This window comes from Delphinapterus leucas, chromosome 1 (genome assembly GCF_059928025.1).
Source record: "Delphinapterus leucas isolate spDelLeu-1000000601 "Yukka" chromosome 1, BTC_Dleu_Yukka2, whole genome shotgun sequence".
In the NCBI taxonomy this organism is placed as follows: Eukaryota; Metazoa; Chordata; class Mammalia; order Artiodactyla; family Monodontidae; genus Delphinapterus; species Delphinapterus leucas.
Window position 1 is genome coordinate 157,506,986 of NC_143129.1, and position 23,873 is coordinate 157,530,858.

Here is a 23,873-nt window from a genome sequence, read left to right on the forward strand (position 1 = left end):
AATGACCTCCACGTTGTTAAATTTGATTCTCATTATACTTGACCTGTTAGCGGTGCTCAGCACATCTGATCACCCCTTCTTCCTGCATGTTCTTCATCTGGACTCCCAAACATCAGCCTCGCCCAGTTCTCCTCCTACCTCACTCACCGCTCCTTCTCAGTCTCCTTTGCTGGTTCCTCCTTTATCTCCACAATCTCTAAACATTGCAGGACCCAAGGCTCATTCCTGGGGCTTCTTTATTTCTATTTACTCTCACTCACTAACTGATGTCTTCAGTTCCAGATTTTCAATTCCTCTATACACTGTTGACACCAAATCTGTATCTCCAGCCTACACCTCTCCTCCAAACTCCACACTCCTCTACCAGATCAACACTCCATTTAGATGTCTGATGGACATCACAAGCCCAACATGTCCCAACTTTCCTGATCAAAACTTGCTCCACTCGGGCTTCCCTGGTGACGCAGTAGTTGAGAGGCCACCTGCCAATGCAGGGGACATGGGTTCGTGCCCCGGTCCGGGAAGATCCCACATGCCGCGGAGCGGCTAGGCCCGTGAGCCATGGCCGCTAAGCCTGCGCGTCCGGAGCCTGTGCTCCGCAACGGGAGAGGCCCGCGTACCGCAAACAAACAAACAAACAAACAAAACTTGCTCCACTCATTGACCTCCCGCATGTCAATAAACAGCAACTTTTTTCCTCTTGCTCAAGCCAAAACCTTAGCTTTATCCTTGATTCTCTCCCTCTCTCTCTCTTTTTTTCTCTTACACTCCTTCCAAAAACCCTGTCGGCTCTACCTTCAAAATATATCGAGAATATGACCATTTCTCCCCACCTCAACTGCTGCCACCTGGTCCAAGTCCCCAGCATCTCTTGCCTGGATGTCTGAAGTAGCTCCCTCACTGGTCTCCCTGCTTCCACCCTAGCCCCTTATAGGCCATTCTCAACACAGCATCCAGGGTGATCCTTTTAAAATATACCTCAGATTTCATCAGTCCTTTGCTCAAGGCCCTCCAATGCTTGCATCTTACTCTGATGAACGCCAACATCTTTGCAGTGGCCTACAGGGCTTTATATAGTCTAAGTGCCGTTAGCTTTCTAACCTCATCTCCTGCTTCCCTCACGCCAGGACAGGCGCACTGGCCTGCTTGCTGTTCCTAAATCATCACCCCAGGCACCTGCCCATCTCAAACCCTTTGCACCTGCTGTTCCCTCTGGAAACTATTTAAACAACAACCATGGGACTGTTTGCCTCACCTTCAATTTTTTTTTTTTCTCAAATGTCACCTTCTCGCCTATTTAAAACTCACAAATCCCAACACCCTAACCCTTATTTTCCTCCTTAGCCTTTATCACCATCTGACATAGTCTAGTTTCACTTACTATCGTCTCTTCTCCTTCAGCTGGCATGAGAGCTCCATGAGGGAGGAGCCATGTGCTTTCTACCGCATCCCCACTGTCTGGTAAGTAACAAATAAATACCCAATAACTATTTCTTGAGAGAACAAATGAATGGGCAGTGAGAATGCAAGCCACAAGAGGAAAAGGGTGAGTTGTAGGTGACTGGGGTCTTGACGTGAGAATCTACCTATACGCTGGGTGGAGAGAAGAGGTGCTGGAGGATTCCAGAGGCAAGAGGTGAGCAGCGTTGAGGACAATTTGCCTATTCCCTTAGGAGATGGGAAGTCACTGATTATCTTAAGCCTGTTACTTCAGGACGAGAAAACAGTCATCTAAAGACGTTCCCGAGGCAAGCAGGTCAGTAGGGTTCGCAGGGAGGACCTGCGGCTTGGCGTTTCTTCAGGTTCAACAACAGGTGCGGGCTCTGGCTGCAGAGCGCTGCAGGCCAGAAACTCCAGCTCCCGCAGCGGCGCCTAGGGGGCGCTCGGGGCTCCGTTCGGGCGCCGGCAGAGAGGCTCCAGCGGACCTCGTGCGGGGGTCGGTGCCGCGGCCGCCCTGCCCCCCTCCCCCTTCGGAGGCCGGCTCACCCACCGGGCCTGCAGACTCTTGATCCGGCCCAGCATGTCCAGGTGCCCTGCTGAGTACTGCTCGATGACGTCCTTCACGTCGTATGGTCGTAGCGTCTCCTTGAATTTCCTTTTGGCTACCAGGAACTTCAGGATCCTGTCGGGGGAGGGGGTCTCAGAGGACAGGGATTCTTTTCCAGCCCCCTCTCCGTCCTTTGCTACCTTGTCCGGCACGAGGGCAGCTCCTGCTTGGGCCACCGCAAACAGCCACTGCTGGGTGTCCAGCCTGCCTACATACCCACCGCGCCCCTGCCCTGGCCCCCTAAGTTTGTTTGGTATTCTTTAATGTGCCTGTATCTTCAGTCAGCTGGGAGGGCAGGGACTGGGCCTGGTTTCTCTCTGCTGGGTGGGACACAAGGTAGGCATCTGTGAACACTGTTGCTGCTGACAGCTTAGGGGAAGACATTTTTGCATATGCCTGTTAGCACTGCTGTGCTGGACCCTGGGCACCCAAAAGGGCACCAGATCCAATCCCTGGCCTCAGGAACACTGGTCTGGGGTGGGAGACGGAGAGGACACAGACAATTATGGGGTGACAAGGGTCATGTCAAGGAATGGAGAAAGAAGACGGCGGACCATGAGAAGGGAGAGCTCGGGTGGGGAGGTCAGGGGACAAGTCTTCAGAGTGATACTCTGCAGTCCCAGGGCAAGAGGTGGGGAATGAAGGGAGGCTTTCTGGACACGGACAGGCAAGGAGATGTGTGAGTGAGAGTCAGTTCAGAGCAGCTGGAACAGGATGTGAAGGAAAAGGGTGAATCCATGGGAGGCAGGGGAGGTGTGTGTATGTGTGGCGGGGCTGAGGGGGGTACTCTGAAGAGCTCTGAATCCCCGGCAGCGACTGGGCCCTGGGAGGTCGGGGCAGTGGGGACGGCCGTGTGGCTTCCTCTGCTTCAGCATAACCGTCCTCTGCAGGCCTGTGTGGAGGATGCCCCGGATGGGCAGAGTCCCGGGTGGGAAGACCCACTGCAGGGGAAGAGCTGGGAGAGGGCAGTGGGGTGGAGACACAGGACAGCCCTGAGCAGTGCCGGAGAGAGGACCGAAAGGCTTCTGAGTCTGAGTCCAGCATGACTCCCATGGCTTGGGCACCGGGTGGATGGCGGTGGCACTGCCTGACATGGGGACATGGGAGGAGGAACAGGATTGGGGCATGCTGCGTGTGAGGCGTCAAGGAGAGCTGACCTTAGCCAGGGGGCAGCTCAGGCGTTGTGTTCCAGAAGCTGGGCACTTGGAGGGGAGAGACAGGATGTGTAAAAAAGCAGGTGGGGAGAGGCCTCAGACTCTCTGGGAGGAGGGTGCCCAGCTGACTCTGATTTAAAAGGGTTAGGCAGGTGCATGAGGCAGGGAGGAGAGGGGGTGAGTCTAGAAGGCCTAGGGGTGAAGCTGGAGCGGCAGGGTGGAGACAGAGACTAGACCAGAACTCCATTCCAAGGAGCTTGGGGCCAGATCCCTGGCTGGATGGCTACAGGGCTCAGGAGACTCTGGCCCCCCCTGAATTGTTGAGGGAGACAGCCAGTAAAGCCAGTAGGGCAGGGCCTTCAAACTTTTTGACCAAGACCCACCATAAGAAATACAGTTTACAGAAGCTAGTATACACACACACACGCACACACACACACACACACACACGCACACACACAACTGAAACAAGTTTCATCAACACTTTTATTCTTACTATGAGGGATGCACTCTGATACTTTCTATTCTTTTTTTTTTAATGTTGACCATGGCCCACTAAATTGATTTCACTTCAAACTGTTGTGACCTGTGGTTTGAAAAATACTGCTCTGGAGGAAGTCCTGGGGAAGACAGACAGGCAGAGGTCAAGACACCCAAGGAGAGACAGTAAGTCTGAGTCACAGAGGCAAGAGGAGGATGAGACTGAGACACAGAGGTGGAGCAAAACTGCCTGTAAGACAGAGACCCAGGGAGAAACAGGCAGATGCCGATACCAGCTAGGGAGAGAGAAATAAAGAGAAGAGAGCCTGACATAAAGTAAGAGAGAGGAAGGGGAGAGAAGCAGAGAGGACACCGCAGGTGTGAGCAGAGGGACCATGATGGGCAGCGGTGCCCACCGCCCCACCCGGCCAGCCCTCCAGACACGATGAGTCTGCGCAAACCCTGCTGGGAGCCATATGCCGCCTCTCCACCCCACCCGCCTTCCACTGAGGGTACCAGGCAGGCGGCAGCTGGCGTGCTGGATGCTAGGCCAGGCCTGGCCATGAGGGCAGGCCCCAGATGGGGAGCAGCAGTGGGTGGCCCACCTCCAGCCTCAGTCTCACCTGACAGAGCGGATGACCGTCTTCACGGCGGGCATGACATCGTCCACTGTGAGTTCACACTGGTAGCTCTTCTCCTCTGCCACTTCCTCTGAGGGGCCCTCTGAAAAGTCGGGGGCAGGGGGACAGGTGGTGGCAGCAGAAGGGGCCATTCCCAACCCCTACCACCACCCTTAGAGGTACGGAGAGGGAGACAGAGCCTCAGGAAGGGCCCAGAACCTTCCTGGGGGCACAGAGCAGACCAGGTTCCTGCCCCCCTGGCTGTCCTGCCCAGAGTGAAAACCTCAGTTTGCTGCATGCCCATCTGCCCTGTGTAAACATCTCCCTGGTGGCTGGTGCGCAGGAGCTGCTTTAGGGCACATCTGGTCTGGCCCGGGGTAAACTGCACACAGCCCTAGAGGAAGTCCCACCACGCAGGCCAGTGAGCGCCAAAGACAAGGGGCTTGAGGCTTCTGCACATAATTGCGCACACAGCCTCGTCCTTCAGCCAGGAGCGAATCAAGGGACTGGGTCCCACCCCCCAGCTCTGCTACTGACGAGGCCTCTAAACCAAGTCATTCTCCCTCCCGCCCCCATGAGAGAAACAGCTTCTCCGAGGCTGGTGCCCTGCACTGCACAGACAGGTAATGCTATCCTGGCCTCACAGGGGCAGGAGGGGCAGGAGGCCAGGCAGCTTCTTGGCAGGGAAGAGGAGGCCCCGGGCACCAGCCATGCCCAGACTTCCAGCACCTCCCAAAGACTGGTTTGTGGGGTTCTGTAACTTTCCAGGAAAGGGCTGTCTGAGTGGTCAGCCAGCAGCATGTTGGGGGCTGATACAGCACGGACAGAGGCAGCATGGCTGGGTCCCCTCCCTCCGAGGTTCCCGTCCCCAACCTCCATCCTTGTCTACCCCCCCAACTCCTTTTCCCACCCAGGGCCCTGAAGCAGGTCAAAGCTGGGAGAAGTCTTCCAGGGGACTTGGTCCAACCCTCTTGTTTTCCAGAAGAAGACACCGAGGCACAGAAAGGGGCAGTATCCTACCTAGGTCACAGTGCAAGTCAGGAGCAGAGCTCGAACTCAAAAAAGTGACCTCTCTAACCAGTTAAAAGCAACCCCACCAGGTTCACAGCCTCACATCCCCAGGCTGGGCTGGCAAAGAGGGCCAGGGTGGGGAGTGTGGGCCATGGAGCTGGACAGACGTGGCTGGGGATACCAGCTCTACCACTCACTAGCTGAGAGAGCTCAGTCTCCACATCCATAAAATGGGGATAGAGACAGACCCTACTTCCCAGGGTTGTTGAGAGAAGTAAATGAGATAATCCAGCCCCCAACAGTCAGGGCTCAGTTCAGCAAGGATGGCATCCTGCTCCTTCCAGAGCATGTTTATAATACTTCTAGCTTTTGTTGGGCACTTACTATATTCCAGAACTCTTCTGTTCACCTACTGTGGATAATCTCATTTAATCCTCACAACAAACCTATGAAGTAGATATGCTTCTTGTCCCCATTTTATAGATGTGCAAAATGAGGCCCAGGGAGATCAGGTTACCTGCCCGAGATAAGTGACAAAGCCAGGATTCAAACCCAGGCAGCCTGGCTCTAAAGTCTGTGCTCCTAACCACTACCAAATGCCACCTCTACATTCTCCTCTGATTCTCAGTCTGGAGCATCAGCAAAGCAGGTATTATGATGCCCATTTTACAGACCAGAAGACTGGTGCCCAAAGATAGTCAACCTGCTGCAAAGCTGGGGCTAGAACCGAGTTATTTCCACCCCCAGCCCAGACTCTGTGTCCGCCCTGCCACCCTCAGCAGGTCCTGGCCCCAGACCCGCAGGGGCTCACCCTCAGTGGAGGCACGGGGTTTGAGTCTCAGCGAGGCCCGGAAGCGGGTGCGGTCGTTGAAGCTCCAGCTCTTCTGCACCTTGGTGGGGCTGCTGGCCTCCCCCTCCTGCTCACTGCTCGGGGAAGTGGGCATCGGTGGAGGTGCTAGGTGCTGCTTGGAGGGGCCTGTCCGTCGCTGGGAGCTGCCCATGCGGATGCGGTCTTTGATACCCATCCGCCTGCTGGCACAGCAGGTCGGGTGGGGGAGAGAGCCAAGTTAGCCGGAGCTGGGGGCCAGTGCGAGTGGGGACACTGCTGACTTAGGGCTTGGGGGCAGCTACTGGGGCTGATTCTCCACCAAGGGGAGACTTCCTGGGATGGGACAAGGGTGTGGTGAGGGGGGCCCTGACTCCTATGAGAAGCTGATCCAGGGTCAGTCTGAACAGCTCCCCTCCCCACTCCGACCTCCCACCCCTTGTTGCCCAGACAGATAAGGGGTGCACAGGAGACAGATGTCAGAGTGGAAAGAGTGACAGAAACCCAAGAAGGGAGTCAGAGACAGACAGGGGGACTGGGGAGCTGGGCCTGGCCCAGGCAGGTGGGTGGGTGGAGGTGGTGACCCCTCTGGGGACAGACAGGCTGCTGAGGGATGGAGAAGCTCACCTGGCCACGCACACTGAGTTAGGCCCCCAGCTCCTCCCTGTACACAGGGGCGGGCTGCGTGGAGTTGAGGGCATGTGCATGTGTAGGGTGTGTGCTTGCATGCACACAGGTGCCAGTGTGTGTACCTACGTCGGCATGTGTATACACGTGTCAATTTATATTTTCCTCCTTTGCCCACCGCTGGAGCTATCTGACCCCACACTGGTCAGGTCAGGGCTTTAGGACATGGTACAGTTGTACAGGCAGTGCACTGCAAAATTCCAAAGTCTCCATCACTCAGACTTCAGTGAGAATGGTGCCCTTGGAGGTGTGCAGTGCACTGGCCTGCTGGGGCTCTTGGCCCAGCATGGGCCCACAAGTATGCCCAGGCCATGCCTGGTGCCCCTCCTCCCAGTGAAGGTCTATAACCTGTTCTTCTGTGGTCTCCCCTGCCTGAGCTCTGCCCACCCAGACTGACGTCCTGCTTATGTGACTCCCCCAGCCTCCTGAGTCTGCAGTTCAACAGCATCTACATCTCCGTGTACGTGTGAACACACGTGTGTATCTGTGTGTGTACTCAGACTTCCCTTCCCGCACCCGAACTCCTCACCCATTCCCCAAATCTTGGAGGAAGACAGGTGAGGGGAGGCCTCAGGTTCCCCGCGACAGGCCCTGCTTAACCAGTACCTGGTAGGGTAACTCTGTGTCCAAGAGGTTCAAGGACCACGTTGTCGCTGTCTGAATAGGACCTCTGCAAACATCCCCATCCCATGGCCTGTGGTATCACCACTGCCTCCCTGCTGTGGCTTGCCACTTGAAGGGCCCCCTTCAGACCCTTTGGGGCCCTTCCACCCCAGATGTCCAGGGCCCTGGCTCAGGAGAGCACCAGCCAGTCTGGGAGGAGTTCTGAGATGGGCCCGGGGCTGGGGGAGGACACTGTGTCACCTAGTCTCTGGGACTTTCAGATCCAGGGTTGAGAGGACAGACTCTGGTTTCAGGGCAGAGTGGGAGCTATGGTCCTCCATGCCCAGGGCATGGGGGACAGAGTATAGAGCCGAGGTGCTGAGGTGAGGGAGACCTCGAAACCAGGGGCACCTTCAGCAGGTGCCTTCAGGAAGGCAACTGGGATGTAGGGCCATCCTTAGGGGTAGGAACCTCTGCCCGGAGGGGAGAGGTTACAGGTCAAGGATGCGAGCCCTGAAGATATGAGGACAGGGCGGCCCCTGCAATCCAGCATGCTGTTTGCTGGCCCAGGACCCCCTCAGCACATCCCAAAGATTCCAACCAAAGTTTGAGGTTGGCTCTCCCAAACTTTCCTCCGCCGAGCTGTTACTTCAGGCTCTCTTCATGCTGGCAAGCACCCCCCAACCCCATCCGTGCAGCCCCTCCTTCTGTCCTCCACTCTTCCAAGGGGCAGAGGAAGAGAGGGGGGCGGAGAAGGCCCTGACACTCAGCCAAGGGCCCAGAACTCTGGACCTCTGTGACCGGCACATCACTCCAATGGTGTTCTGGGGGAAGGGGGTGACCTCCCTGTCACGAGAAGTGTGCAAGACTGAGTTTGCACTCAGCAGGACTGATAAAGGAAGGGGGTGGGGGCTTGCCCTAGAGGTCTTGAAAGGTCCCTCTCCAGCTCTGATTCTGTGATGGTTGAAGGAGCTTCCAGCGTGGTTTGTGGGGTTCTGTAACCTTCCAGCCAGCCAGAGACCCTGGACTCCTCTTCAAGGTAACAAGGCACTGTTTTCCCAGGGGCGGCCCTGGATTCCAGCTCCTTGGGCAGTGCCCAGAAAACGGCTCATGTCAGCCTCTTTGAAGCCTAAAAGCTCAAAGAAAATGGAAAGAAACCTGGCACACAGTGGACATCGAAAGAGCTCCTTCCCTCCCTGGCTCCTCAGAACACACAAGGTCCACTCTGACTGCCTGAGCCTTTTCAGCTCTCAGCCACTTCAGATGGCGGGCTCCAGTGTTACGACCCCTATTTTACAGATATGGAAGGGGGTGACTCGGCTTCCAGGTCATAGAGCTCCTCTGGATGGAACGAGGCCTGGAACCCAGTTTTCTGTGACTGCAGAGACTATGTTCTTTCCCTGGGGCAAGCCGCCAGGATAGGGTCTCGGGCAGTGATGCTCAGGTGGGGGCTGTTTTGCTCACCAGGGGACATTTGGCTGGAGACATTTTTGGTCGTCACTCTGGGGGGTGCTCCTAGCATCCAGGTAGAGGCCAGGAATGCAGCTAAACATGCTGAACAATGCATGTGACAGCTCCCAACAATAAAGAATTTTCTGACCCAAGACATCAATGGCGCCAGTGAGAAACTGATTGCAGCGTCTGTTGGTGTCTGGGGGACAGATGTGTGGGCTTGACTGGGGCTTCCCCGTGTGAGAGGGTAAGCTCGGGGCACTGGCTGCCCTCTGACTGCTCTGCTGGACCCAACCCCTGTGCTCACTCCCACAGGGATTTCTTTAAGGACTCCATCTGCCTGCCGAAGGCCAAGCTCGGCGGTGGAGGCGTGGCGGGAGGCAGCCTACCCCTACTGGTGCTGCATACAGCCCCTCTCTTCAGGACTGGGAAACACCACATGGCTGGCCTCTCCACCCTGGCCTCGCCCTTCCTGCCTACCACACCCACACATCCCAAGGAATCTTGCAAAGGGGCAGATCTGACCCAGAGACTCCTCGGCTTTATCCTCCAGCATGTGCCCGTGTCCTACAGCCATGGTTTCCAAGCTCATATCATAACATACCAAACTGCATGAGGCCGACATTTATATAGCACTTCCTCTGAGCCAGGCACAGTTTGAACGGAAGCAGACCCTACGATCGTCCACATTTTACATGGGAGGAAATGGAGGCACAGAGGGCTTATGCCCGAGGTCCCCTAGCCAGGCTCAGATCCAGGACCCATGTTTCTAAGAAACACTGCTTCTTGGTAGAGCAGCCAGGAGCTCCGTCACCCATCTCCTCCTCATGGGTCCCCTGATCCACAAGGCTCCTGAGGCACTTTGGGAAACCCAGGACTCTGTAAGCCCAAGCTGCCAGGCAGTGCCAACAGTGCCAACGGGGCCCTTGGCTTCTTCATGACCCAGCCTCGGCTCCCGACCTCCACGCTGGGCTGCCTGTTCTTTGCCAAAGCCGCGCTCTCTCTCACCCCCTCCCCTTGGTGCGCGTCGCTTCCTTGGCCTGGAAGGCCCTCCCTCACACCCACTCCTTTGGGGGCCTTCTCCGGGTGAAATGCCTGACCCAAGCTCCACAGGCCCCCTGCTTCTGCCTTTAGTTGTGCTCATCACACCGAAGAGCAGTTACTCTTTGCAACTCTCTAGGCACAATGTTTTATTCATCATTGTGTTCCTAGTGCAGGGCCTGGCACAGGGCAGGTACCAAGGGATGTAGTGGCTAAATGAGGCAGCTAAAGAACTGGGCTCTGGAGTTAGCGAAGGAGGTGCCAATCCCAGCTCCTTCAGGCATCTGCTAGGATCTAGGTGGTCAGCGGGGAGCCAGGAAGCTAAAGGCCCGGCAAAGGTCAGAGTGGGAAGGACCCTCAGAGAGCCTCTAGTTCAATCTGCCCATTCCATAGATGGGAAACTGAGGTCCAGAGAAGGGAAGCAATTTGGCCAAGATCACGCAGGGGGGTCAGCGGCACAGCCAGAGCTCATCCCAAGGCTCCTGTACGTGTCCCTCCTGGCAGACTGGGCACCAGACCTGGCAGACTGGGCACCAGACCTGGCAGAGGCATCCCCAGGAAGGCGAGGGGCTCATCAGGGCCCCAAGGCAGATGGCAGGCGGCAGGCACATGCACCTTGTCTCTGGCCCATCCTGTCCGCCTCTCCAGCCCCAGAACTGGGTGGGGCAAGGAGGAACGGGAACAGGAGAAGGCGAGGGGGTACCTCGGTCTCCAGCTGGCGTGGATCCGAAAGAAACTCCGTTTATTACTAAACATCTGGCTGGAAAGTTGAGAACAAGACACAGACAGAGGTTAGTGGGAAGGAGTCAGGTGGGCAGAGCATGGGGAGCTGCCAGGATGGGGCTGGCTTCCCGTGGCTGGTGGGAGAGAAGGACCCCCCAGCTCAAATCATCCTCCAGCCCACATGCCAGAATGCAGAGGTTCTCCAGCTTTGCATAAGGATCTCATGGGGAGCACGTTAAATATGCAGAACTCTGTGCCTCTTCTCCAGAAATGCTCATTCCGTGGGCTTGGGGAGAGGTCCAGTATCTCTGCATTTTGAACAAATGTCCCATGGGATGCAGACGCAGGGAGTCAGTGGACCATGCTTTGAGAACCACTGTCTTAGCACCTCATCACAAAACCCACAGAGAGAGGTGCTGGCCCTGCAATGCCACCCCTCAGGAAGTCCTGCTCCGTGTAGCCCTGGGAACGTACTCAGCCTGGATCCACCCACAAGCACCACTAAAGGTGTGGCCAACCGGGGTGTGTGTGTGTTGGGGGAGGGGGTCCTGTCTTGGGCACCCACCCCACAGGGCCCAGAGAGCCAAGATTAAGGATATGGCCATTTGGCCTGAGGCTGGTGCCTGATCTCCTAGAAATCCCAGCTCAGCCCCCTGGCATCCCTGGGAAGAAGGGACACTCCACCACCAGCACCATAAGCCCCAGCCACACAGACACTGCAGGGCAGACAGACACAGGCTGGAAGTCAGTGATGGCCGAGCTCTCGGCAGTCATCTGCTCCTAGGCCTCGGGGGGCCAGAGACCCAGAGCAGCTGTGGGGGGTGGTACCAGTACTGGAGTCCAGGATAATCTCCATTTTCAGTGTCTTCCTACTCAGGCAGAGTGAGACGAGAGCGAACTGAAGCTACAGAGAGCCCTGGCGCAGGCCGTGGGCCGCGGTGCTCAAATGCCAAAACTTCTGAGTTTCTACCTGTCAGCTGTGGTTGGGTGGGTGTGGGGATAACACTGTAGGACATTCAGATAGTGACAAAGGATACAAGTGGGGCTGCACCGTGGACCCTCTTCCAGTGAACTCCCAGCCTACCCTGGCCAATCATGCTTCCCTTCCTCCCAGAGACCTGGAGGGGCTCTCCCTCTCTACCCACTTCCTGTTCAGCCCCTGGCCAGAAGTGCCCTCACTGAGACCGGAAAAGGAATTCTGCTCCCAGCATCCTCTGCACCAGAACCCCCTCCTCCCTGTTCCCCAGGCCCTTCTAGCCCGGAAAGCCAGAGCCCCTGATCAGCCTAAAAACTGCTGATTTTCTGCCCAGAACCCAGAGGCTCAGAGTAGCTTGATGACTTTCTCAAGGACACGCAGCGCCAGGCGCGGAGGCTTTCAGGGCACCTTCACCTTCTGATCCCCGAGTGGCTCACCTCTTCTCCCCTCCCTTGTTCTGGGCCTGGGACTCAGAATCACACCTGAGGCTCAAGGACCAGATGTCCACCTGGCTGATTCAGGGATGATATGTAAAGATGAGACAAAACAAAGAGATGGGTAGGCAACGGGGTGATTGTGGTGGCAGGGGGGATTGAATCCTTGACCTCAAAACTACACCTCTACAGGAGAAGCCGCTTTCCCATATTGTGAGTTAGTGGGCCTCCCTTACCCGAATATGCCTGAAATTCCACTATTTATGAACATTTACGTGAGGGTAAGCATTGTTCTTTCTTTGTTCTTCTTTCAAGATGCAAAAGCTCCAGGAGAGGCAGGTCAAGGGGAAAGAGACTGTAGGGACAGCAAAATGTCCCTCTATAAGGAAGAAAGACATTGTGGGAGAATCCCAGGAGGACCCTCTGGGATTAGCAAAGCTGTGGACAAGGCTTGCACAAGACAAGAGCATTAGTCATTGGTTGAGTTTACATAGGCCCTACAGCAGTTCTTAGTCACAGAGCTCTCTTTCCAGGTGGCATCTCGTTCCCGAGAGGCGAGTTCAGCGTCAAGCCCCTTCTAGAGGAACATGCTGGGGGATGGGGGGGTCCCTGCCCTCACACACCAGTATGGTGTCCACGATTACCTGAGCTGTAAGCACCTGTGGCCAGCGGCCTCCTCCTCTCTCCAGCTTCCCGGGAGGGATGGGAGTGCAGGGATGGAAGAGTGAGGGGGACGTGGAAACAGAGAAAGAAAGAGGACAATGGAATGAATGGAGGAGGTGATGGGAAAGGATGGTGTGGACATCTCCCCCACTCAGACCCTTGGAACCCAAGGTGACAAAACCATGAGTCCACTCTGGCCTCTCCAGAGAGACCCTCGTTCTGTACCTGTCAGACCCTCTGATGACAACGGGTCCAGGCCTCATGACAAGGTCTGGGAGTCCCCAGCACAGGCCCAGACACCCACATAGTGGCTGGAGGCAGGTCTGAGAGAGGATGAGACAAAGAATGGAAGAGGAGGAGGAGAAGCAAGAGGAGGTGGCAGCCCCGGGGGGCCCCTACCTTTCCCCAGGGCAGAAGAAGGTGCTGCCTGGCCGGTGGCAGGTGGCAACGGGCGGGTAACGGGAGGGCGCTCCGTCGGGTACTGGCGCCCGCCGCACCTCCAGGGGCCGTAGGCCCCCGTTGCGGGCCCGTTGCACGTGCTCAAACAAGAGGGCCAGCTCTCTGCAGGACAGGGCACCGTCAGCAGCAGGCAGGGCCCTGGCACCGCCCCCTCACCCAAGGGCACTGAGCTCCTGACAGATCTTGCCAGGCCCTGCCTCTCTGGAGGTGCTCGGCAAACACCCCAGGCCCGTGTGGGCAGGGGTGGGGGTGGGAGACTAGCCTTCCTCCCTCTCTCTCTACACTCAGCTCCTGGGAAACCCTCAAGGGTGCCAAGTATGACAGTGCAGGGTGGGCGCCACTCGAGGGCACCCTCCCAAGGGGGCAGGTGGGAGCTCAAATCCACTTCAGTCTCTGCTCAGCAAGCCGAGCTCCTGGACGTGGAGCTGTGCCCACCCGGAGGCCAGCGGCAGCCCTCAAATCCTCGCCCTCCAGATCCGGCTGGATTTTAGGGGGAAACTGAGGCTGAGGAGGGAGACTTGATAGGGCAGCCCAGCTTCCTCCTCCTGCAGCATTCACTCTTGCCACTGGGCTCTTGGAGACCAGATTGAGGGCTCAGCTTCTTCTTAACTCTCAGGCTTTCTTGTTTCTATAACCCAAGAAGGATATCTCCTCTCTTTGTCCTCTTTGTCTATTGTATGGATGAGGAAACCGAGGTCCAGGGAAAAGGAGGATCAGTGGACCCAGAATTTCCAAACCAAGCTCTGTTCCTCTTTCCAGAGGACCCAAGACCACCTTCCCAAATCTTTCCTCCCCATCACACACCATATTTCTAACAAACCAGCCCCTGCCCCACTCCCCAAGGCCTGGCCTTGAGTCCTTAGGACTACTTCTAGAAAGGATGGCTCCTTTTAATCTAACCAGCATCCCTGTCTCTAAGGTGGGAGCTTGCCTCTGCCAGGTGGAGAGATGGGGGGAACCAGTGTAATTCTGGGAGCCCCTCCTTCCCAGCCCCTTCTCTCCTGCTCCTCCCCTGGAAGGCCCCTGGGGCTGAGAGGGAGCGGGGATGGGGGCAGCCAGGTGTAGGGGTGAGTGGGATCACGCAACAGCTGCTCTTGGAGAACTAATGAGGCAAAAAAGGCACCGGCAAAAACGCTGAGCACAGCAGCCTGGCCCCGCCTTGCTCACTGCCCGCCTGCCCACGGGACTGAGCCGCTCTCCAAGGTCTTCATTCCTGCCTCAGGGCCTGGCCAGGCACCTGGCCACACGAACCTTGGTGATGCTATTAATGATCCCCCTGTGTGGAGCCACCCCCGTGCAGTCTTACCCCAGCCTGGGCCAGTGGGGCGAACCCACTTCTGGGCCCTAAGGCTGCTGCCTGGGACAGTAAAATCAGTTACGCATGGGGGTGCTGGGGTGGGTGCTTGTACCCAACATGGCACACACGTTCTTGCCCACGCCACGCTGTCTCTACCCAGCTGCAATACGCCAGGCTGGCGAGCGCTAACACTGCCCCCAACTCAGACCGTGGGGAGTGAGCTGCCTGGGCCACTGCCCTGAGTGGCAACAACTCTGGGTGAGCATGTGGCCTGCTAACACCCCAGGACCCAGGGCTCAGCCAGCAGGGCAGGGTTCCACCCCATGCCCTGTGTCCAGTGTCACCGCATTCCCTGGTATAGCAGAGTGGGACAGAGGACGTTCCAGGCTCTGGGTGACATAGGATCTACAGAGCCAGCCCCAGATGCTCCCATGGGAGCTGTCACCCCTTTGCCCTCCCACCAGGGTTGAGTCCCAGCCATTTGTCCCCAAGGGGCATTACTACCAGCCACCCACCTCCCCTTCCCCCTGCAGTAGGACCTACTTGAAGGACGGGAGGATGCTGTCATAGTAGTACCAAGTGGCTGTCAGGTAGGCCCGGCTCGTGTCGGTGGAGTACAGGCGCCATGCAGCCTGGTGGTGTGGAAGAAACGGGAAGGAGGCGGTGGGGGACAAGGCATCAGAGAGGCCTCTCAGCCCCCCACCAGCCCTCTGCCCCCAAAAGAACCCAGTCCTCAGGCCAGTTGAAGGGTACTCGGAGCCAGAGGCCAGTTCCAACTCCATAGCCACCAGCAGGGCTAGAGGGAGGCCTGGAGAGAAAAGACTGCCCCAAGGTGACGCACAGTCAGCATCAGAGCCAGAGGCCTTGGAGCGTGGGAGTTAAGAGCTGCGGTTTTGTCATCAGGTAGAAGTGGGTTTCCAATCCCAGCTTTGCCACCTACTCATGTGGGCAAATTAAGTAAATGTGCAGAGCCTCAGGTTCCTCATCTGTGAAACGGACATAATACTACTTACCTAACAGAGTGTTGTGAGGACTAAATGGGCAAATGTATATTAAATGCCAAGCGCAGTGCATGGCACATAGTAGGCACTTAATACCTAGTTCCCCCCCCCCTTTTTAAAATATCTTTATTGGATTATAATTGCTTCACAATGGTGTGTTAGTTTCTGCTTTATAACAAAGTGACCAAGTTCCAGTTTCTGCTTTACAACAAAGTGACCAAGTTCCCCCTTTAAACACTCCTGTTATCCTGTTACCACAGCTGATAAATATCTATTCATTGTGTATTTGATTAATGTCTTTCTCTCTCCTTAGACTGTAAGCTGTGTCTTGGTCAGCACTGTATCCTCTGGCACCTGATGGGTGCTCTGCAAATGTTTGGGGAATGAACACTGACTGAATAAACCATTGTTACTAATAATAACCCCACCCCCTCCTTCCCAGCTGCCTGTCACTGCCCATGGGATTGACGAGGGGAGGAAACAGCATCACCTACCAACCCCTCAGCATCCATGAAGTTACAGGGTTTCCTCTGCGGCAGGAGGGATGACGATCAGACAAGAGGAAGGACAGTCCCTCTCCCCCCAGGTAAAGAGAAGAGCCAGGTAGGGACTGTGAGTGGGGTGATCAGCGAGGGCAAGAAGGCTTGGGAGGTGCTGGGCAGGAGGAAGCAGAACTGGACCCTTCTTCGGGTGCCTCTTGTCCTTAAGGGACGGCCCACTGCTGACCTCACTGGCCAGGCACCCTCCCAAGACAGGAATATTTTTACTTCCTGCTTGCCTAGGCCCCTGGCTTGGGCTGGGGAGCAGCTGCCAGAGCTGTCTCATTAATTATGGGCACCACAATACCAGCTGTCTCTCAGCCCGGCCAGTGCCAGCCGCCTGCCCCTACGATGCCCCTCGGAAGGCCAGCTCCCAGGGAACAGCAGCCATTGTGCCCCAAGGGATGCTAAGAAGGAAAGGTTGGGCTGGTGGCTGGAGATAGTAGAGATGGGAGGGGGGGTTCCACCCTGGGGAGGAAAGATAAGGGGGCCTTGAGTCAGACCTGGGCTGGGGGGTCAGAGCATGCCCAGCTGGGGAGCCGGCCGAGGCAGGCTGTGCATATGTGCCCTGAACTATTTCTCGCCGAGGTTTCTCTTGCACAAGGCTGAGTCACGGAGTCACAAAAAAATCAGAGTCTTGCCTCAGCCCGTGCCCCGTCGGAATGCCTCAGACAGTGGGGGAAACTGAGCCCACACACTCCTGCTTTTTTCCCACCCGTCTGGCTGTTCCTTCTCTGCCTCCTTGGCTGGCTCAACTCTGACCACCCAGCCACGAAGTGCTGAGGTTCCTTAAAGCCCAGCTCTGGACCATCTTCTCTTCTCCTTCTGTCCTCTCCCCACTGGGCAAGCACTTCATTACCATCTGCACACAAGGCCCAGCCCATTCCTCACCTCGGCTGCACACCACTACATCAGTGGCCTCCTCAACATCCCCCCTCGGGGGCTCAGAGGCCCCTCAGACTCTGCATGCCCCAAGTCTGGTCCCCCTCCAGTGAGGAGGGTCATCCACCATCCAGTCAGGCAAGCCAGTCACCCTGCCATCTCCCTCTCCCTCACTCCTGATGTCACCAATTTCACCTCCTAAATACGCAGCATCTGCCTATTTCCTTCCATCTCATCTGTCGCTACCCTAGTCCAAGTCACCCGCCACCCCGCCTCAGCCAGACTGTTCCCGGAGCCTCTTATCTGCTCCCTCCACACACCCAGGTCACGCTCCAATCCACTCACCACCTTTCAGAACACATATCTGATCATGTCACCCCTTCCTCCTGCTCCATACCTGTTAATGGATCCTAATTGTTCTTAAGAAAACGTTAAATTCCTCTCTCTGGCCCTCAGGTCCAGGCCTCGCCCACTTATCCAAACCCTTCCACTTGAGCTTTCTGTTCCCGTCTCAACTAGCTTCCTTCCTGTTCATCAAACACATCCTGCTCCCTTTCACCACGGGACCGTTGCACACGCTGTTCCCTTACCTCGAAGGCTTCCCCCTTCACCTCTTCACCTAGTTAACTCCTACCCATCCTCCAGCTCTCTGCTCAAGTGTCAGTTTACCACTGTAGTCATCCCTGAGTTCCCCTTTAAGGTCAGATCAGGCCAGGTCCCCTGTAAAATGCTCTTGAGAGAACCATTTCTTTCTTTCAACGTGTTTCTCTCGGTTTGTAGCTACAACATTCACTTGTGGGGTGAATTAAGGTGTTGGGAGTAGAACAGGCTTACTGATGACTGCACAGCTGATGGGTGGCAGGACTGGGTTTCCACTAGGGACCTAGGGCCTCTTGTCCAGTCTCCACTCCACTTCAGGCCATGTAGAGTTGGGGTTGCAGTGGGTCAATGGGACAGCTCTGGCTAGCCCTGAACTGGGCATGTGGTGCAGGGAGAAATTTCTGACAATCTTAGCCAGCGTCCTAGCTCTGTCCCTGACTTGGCAGGTGACCCCAGAAAAGTCACATCTCTCTGAGCTTCAAAGTGGAGTCATAGTTGTGAAGCTGGGACACGAGGGTCATCATACAGAGCTGACACACCAATTCAGTTCAGGGGCTTCCTGGGCGTCCTGTACCTGGATGAGGTTGGCTGCTGGCATCCTCCGCTTCTCAAAGTGCTTCTGCCTGTGCTGCTCCTGCACCTTCAGGGCAAAGCCGGAGCCAAGGATGCCCTAGGATGATAGGCATGGTTCGCGGAATATGGTGATGGTGGGGACAACAAAAGGCAGCAAAGGTGCCCCCACCGCTGCCCATCTGAGGTGCCCACCACCACTCATGCAAATGCTGGACGGGGCTTAAGCAGGATCTGTCCCCAGGACGCCCCCGCCCAGGGCTGGGCCATCCTAAGTGGAGGGGGACTCACGGCAGGCAAGGCAAAGAAGGAGACGCCTAGTAAGGCGAAGCCAGCAGCCAGGACCCTGCCCAGCCACGTGTGTGGTGTCTTGTCACCATAGCCAATGGTCGTCAGTGTAATCTGGGAACACAAACAGGTTACCTGCAGGGCTGGTTACGGGGGCCACCCACAGGAGCTTGTTGGGTCACAGGCAGGTGGGAGCCTGATCACAAGAGAGGGGGCCTCCATGGTTGCCCACAGGGACTGGTCACAAGGACTTGTCACGGGGGCTGGTTAGAGGCATAAGTGGATTCTCCCCCTCCCCCGTGCTGGTGGAGGAGAGGGGTACAGGTCACAAGGGCTTGATGTAGGGAGCTAGATGGGGTCACATGCTGGTCCACTGGAGGACTAACACAGAGGCTGGTCACGAAGGTCCCAGCCTTAGTCAAGAGGACAGGGACAGGCCCCTAGGTCGGGGTCACGATGATCAGGCCGGGGAGGGTCCCAGGGAGAAGGGCGGCCCTGCACAGACCCTCACGCACCGTCCCCCACCAGAGCGAGTCGGCGTAGGAGGAGAAGTCGGAGTTGGCGTCCTTCTCAGCCAGATAGACCAGGAAGGAGGCGAAGATGAGCACCAGAAACCCGAGGTACCAGGCGGTGATCAGCTCCTGTGGGGTCAGCAAGGGATGAGACCATACACCTGGCACAGGTGGGGAGGTGGACGGCTCCCAGAATGGCCTATGGGAGGCGTTCTGAAAGGGGATAAGAGTACCCACCTCTCGGAAGTCCCTGGAGGTGGCTCTGCCTGCCTTTCTTTCTCAGCAACTCCCTTCAAGGAGACCCTGCCCCGCCTTCAAGGAAGAGCGAGGCCCTCACAAAACCTCAGAGCATGCCCCGGCCCTGCACTTGACCCTCCAGGTTCCACGCTCAGACCTCCGCCCACAAGCCCATCTTGCACCGCCCCCCAAGCCCCACTTTCAGGCTTCCATCCCGCCCCACACCCTGTCCCGCCCCAGCCCCACCCTCAGACCCCGCTCCAGCTCCCCACTTCCCTGTAAGCGTAGACCCCCAAACCCGGAAGCTCCCAATTGAGACTCTCAAGCCCTGCCCTTCAGGCCCCGCCTCCTGGCCTGGTCCTGACCTCCCCTCCAGACCCCGCCCTTGCCCCGCCCCCCGAGGTAGCCCCTGTGGCCTCGACCGCGCTGGGTCCCTGGTCTCCCCTACCACGGCCCCGCCTCCGCTCGGCCCCGCCCCTCCAGCTGCCGCACCAGCTCCGCCCCGGACGCGCCCCCGGACACGCCCGGCCTCACCTTGCTGTGAGCGTAGACCACCGAGCCCAGCAGCTTCCAGGTGCCGCCGCGGCGGTCCATGCGCACCATGCGCAGGATCTGCAGGAAGCGCATGCTGCGCAACGCAGACGTGGCAAAGATGTTGCCCTGCGTGCCGGCGGCGATGACGGCCACCGAGGCCACGAACACGATGAAGTCTGCAGGAGCGAAGAGCGGGCGAGGTCATGGCCAGCGCCGGGGAGCCAACCTACCCTGTGCCTGGACCCGAGGTTGGGGGTTCCTGGGGCCGAGGGGATGATTGGGAAGGTCTGTTGAGTCTGTGTCAGCAGCCAGGGTCCTGGGGTCAGGGTGTTAACCCTGGGGCTTGGGGGTCAAGAGTCAGGCGGGGCTGGGTAGGCCCATTACCGATGACACAGAAGGGTTTTCTGGCAAAGCGGAAACGGCCCTGCCATCCTCGGTAGCGGCAGCAGCATCCCGCGGACCAGATGCGGATGATGTACTCCAGACCAAACACCACGATCATCACGAATTCCTGTGGGACCAGGGGCCTGAGTTCTGGTCCCCACTCTTCAGGACCGGGGTCTAGGTCACACGGCACCCACCCAGCCCGGAGTCCCTGGGTTAGGGGTACTAGGATTTCCTCAGACCACCTCTCCTGGAGGTTCTTACACCTGGATGGACCTGAGGAGGATTCCAGAAGGAAGTGGCTTCTTCCATGTCTTCCAAAGAGACTGAAAGCCCAAATCTATCCTCCCTTGCTGTCCCCATGAGCTGTCTGGGTTTTTCTTCTCCTCATCCCACCCTCCCCCTCCCAGCCATCCCAGCCTCTGTAACCCTGACCAGGTGACATAAGGGGTGGTTGGTTGTCTGTCACTGTGACCCTCCAAGGTGCTTCCTGTTAGGGGGAAAACCCCAATCACACCAGGGGTGGTGTTAGCAGTTTTGATCCTGAGAAGGAGTGGCTCTCCTCTGGGCCCATCATAAGCCCTGGCATAGAGGCGGGAGCTCTCCCAACACCTGCTATAAAGCAAGGGATGAAGCCCAGAGAGGGGCAGCCACCAGGTCAGAGAACACAGCACAGCAAGCCACTCTCTGAGCCATGGTATGAGAAGCCTCACTCCACCTTCACCCTCAGACCAGAGGTGCCACCCCGACACAGCCTCCCTCAGACCCAGACTCCGGCACTCACCAAGATAAGGAGACACTCGTTGGCAATTTCCTGGTGCTCCTGGATAGTGGACAGCACGGACAGCACCAGGCAGCTGAAGACCAGCAAAAATCTGCAATAGCAGCATGAAGGAGAGGGTTAGACTGCTGGATGGACAGGGCAGCCAAGGAGCCTCTGGCAGGGGGCTGCAGAGTCAGAGTCAGAGGAGGAGGAGGGAAGCTTCATTTGGGAAGAATAATCTGGAAAGCAGACTAAGAATCAGAGTTCCCTGGAGCTGTGGCTTGGTGCTGGACACCAAAGGGAGAAGCCCCCGAGCTCCAGGAGGCTGCTGAGCTCACAGACACCTTACAGCCCTCTCAGTTGCCCTTGATGCAGCTGCCGCTCACAGAGGTGGTCACTGAGCTGTGGGTGGTAGGTCTGTCTGGGCTGGCCGAGGGAGGGACCCAGGAATCCCCCCTTCCCTATGAGTTCCAAGATGGCAGAAGCATGGTTTCACCAGCAGAATGAGGACAATTGCCTCTGCCTTCGTGGGTTCTTATGGAATTAAATACTGAGACAGCTAGGGAAGGAAAGGGGATTGAGGAAGACAGATAGGGAGGGAACATGCAGAGGGGGAGAGGGTGTGGGAGGGCAATCAGGCAGCAGGGAGCCATGCCATCGAGGCCTGGAACTTCCCGGAGGGCAGTGGAAAGCTACTGAGTGGCTCAGAACCAGATGGTTAGAAATGGAAGGAACTTTAGAATCCAACTCATCTGACACTCCCCTCAACCCTAATTGCACACATGAGGAAACTGAAGCCCAGAGGAGGAAAGGGATTCACCCAAGGTCACCCAGGATGTCCAGGACAGGGGTGAGATTAGAGCCAGGGTTTCCAACTCCCCAGTGGATGGGAAGAGGGGAAAGGGCGTGAGGAGAGAAGCTGCTGGACTCAGGGAGAATGTGAATATGTGAGGGAAGACAGGATGTGGGGCACAGGCTGCAGATGCGGCAAAAGGGAACGATGCTGGCCTCCCGGAAGCACTCCTCCTTTTGATGGGGGTGTTGCTCCTGGAAGAGACTCCAGAGGGCATGGGCTTCTCCGGAAACGCACAGACCTACAGCCTCTCCAAAGTGTTCCCAGAGTGTCCCCACCTGGGACTGCTGACACTGCATTCTGCCTGAAACGACTCACCACTGGAGCCTGATGAGATGCTGTTCACGGTCCCCTCACCCCAGCGCTCCTGCTGGGATGCCCCGATCCCACTGTTCCCTCAGAACGCCCCTCCCAGTGCTCGCCTCCCAAGTCACTGTCTATGGCGCTTTATTTGTGTTCATATTTCATCACGGCAGGGGCATGGGCTCCAAGTCAGAGAGACCCGGGTTCAAATTCCGGCCCTGCTGTGTGTGTGACCCTGGAAAAGTCACCTACCTTCTCTGAGCCAGTCTCGGCATCCGTAAAGTGGGGGCTGACGGGGGGATGGGGTGGGACATGGGAAGGGCGTGGCTCCACCCTGGCCCACTTACACCTCCCTGGACAGGGCTCCCAGCCTGCGTGGAGGGCAGGTATAGGGCTGCAGCCCAGCACATGCCCCGGGGGGGGAGGATGTAGGTGGTAGATGTCAGTAAAAGGTTTTGGTTGAATGAGTGAGGAAGAGGAGGCCTCCTTTGCCAGTTCCAGGCAGGAGCTGAGTCAGCAAAGACGTAAGGCACAGGGAGAGGTTGGGGAGAACACCAGCTCCTCGTGTTCAATAATTAACCACAGCAAACGCAGCGAACCCAGTGCTGCATCCACCGGGAATGGGGGCCACCACCGACACAGGGCTCAGGGGCGGAAGGGTACTCCTGAGGTTATTCCATCCAGCCCCCTCCTCTGGGAGGCCTGCAGCCAAATTTTGATGGGCCTTCACCCCAGCCCTGGACAGAAATCCTTTAATCCCACTGCTCAGCTGACCTCAGAACCTCAGGCAAATGAGTCACGTTTGGGGCTTCCTGCTGAGTGTTTCAAGATTTTTTTTTTCTCACCACTATTCTTTCCATGTCGATAGGTACACATCTCTAAAATGTCCACTTCACAATAGGTTACGTGAAAAAAGCAGATTATGAAACCTTAAAGCAATGTGATTCCAACTTTTAAAATATAGATATTTTGTGTACACATACCAAGAGTCAGCAGGGCTGATCTCTGGGTGGCAAAATTAAGAATGATTTGGCATTTGTTTTGCTTTTTGCTTATCTTCATTTCTTAGTTTTTTGGGTTTTTTTGCGGTACGCGGGCCTCTCACTGTTGTGGCCTCTCCCGTTGCAGAGCACAGGCTCCGGACGCGCAGGCTCAGCAGCCATGGCTCACGGGCCCAGCCGCTCCACAGCATGTGGGATCTTCCCGGATCGGGGCACGAACCCATGTTCCCTGCATCGGCAGGCGGACTCCCAACCACTGCGCCACCAGGGAAGCTCATTTCTTAGTATTTTTAAAGAATAAACATGTGCTGCTTGGGTAATAACAAACTAACATCAATTTTAAAATGCATTTCCTTAAAAATACAAACGGGGGGGGAAAACCTTTAAATTCTGTCCCCACCCCTTTACCACAAGAGCCCTGGCCACTTTTTTAAAATAAATTTATTTATTTATTTTTGGCTGCGTTGGGTCTTTGTTGCTGTGCGCGGGCTTTCTCTAGTTGCGGTGAGCGGGGGCTACTCTTCATTGCGGTGCACAGGCTTCTCATTGCAGTGGCTTCTCTAGTTGCGGAGCACGGGCTCTAGGCGCATGGGCTTCAGTAGTTGTGGCACATGGGCTCAGTAGTTGTGGCGTACGGGCTTAGTTGCTCCATGGCATGTGGGATCTTCCTGGACCAGGGATCGAACCCATGTCCCCTGCATTGGCAGGCGGATTCTTAACCACTGTGCCAGCAGGGACGCCCCCAGCCTTGGCCATTTAGCAGGTGTGAGGGTGTGGCAGCCTCTCCCCGAGTCCAGTTCACCTGTCAACGGCCTGCTCAACATCTCTTCTCGGTTGTCCAGGGGGCTCTCAAACCCAACGTGTCTGAAAACAAACTCTCAATTTGCCCTAAAATCTCTCTCCTCTCTGGTTGCCCCATCTCAGGAATGGCAC

At 56.7% G+C, this 23,873-nt stretch overlaps 1 protein-coding gene and 1 long non-coding RNA gene across 2 annotated transcripts in view; one reads left to right on the plus strand and one right to left on the minus strand.

Moving 5' to 3' along the window:
• The window catches only part of KCNQ4 (potassium voltage-gated channel subfamily Q member 4), a 58,507-nt gene that overhangs the window by 5,350 nt on the left and 29,284 nt on the right, over nt 1–23,873 (minus strand). The window contains exons 2-12 of the mRNA XM_022575402.3: nt 20,805–20,895; nt 20,021–20,147; nt 19,637–19,812; nt 18,869–18,994; nt 18,357–18,467; nt 18,070–18,165; nt 15,017–15,105; nt 13,117–13,278; nt 6,124–6,344; nt 4,305–4,404; nt 1,991–2,122 (exon numbers count right to left, since the gene is read on the minus strand). Coding sequence (XP_022431110.2) covers nt 1,991–2,122; nt 4,305–4,404; nt 6,124–6,344; nt 13,117–13,278; nt 15,017–15,105; nt 18,070–18,165; nt 18,357–18,467; nt 18,869–18,994; nt 19,637–19,812; nt 20,021–20,147; nt 20,805–20,895 — 1,431 coding nt within the window. The remainder of the gene's footprint in view (nt 1–1,990; nt 2,123–4,304; nt 4,405–6,123; nt 6,345–13,116; nt 13,279–15,016; nt 15,106–18,069; nt 18,166–18,356; nt 18,468–18,868; nt 18,995–19,636; nt 19,813–20,020; nt 20,148–20,804; nt 20,896–23,873) is intronic.
• Nucleotides 771–23,369, plus strand: LOC111175663 (uncharacterized). Its single transcript, XR_004022178.2, has 3 exons — nt 771–1,461; nt 15,917–16,060; nt 18,882–23,369. It is a non-coding gene; the product is annotated as an uncharacterized LOC111175663 (long non-coding RNA).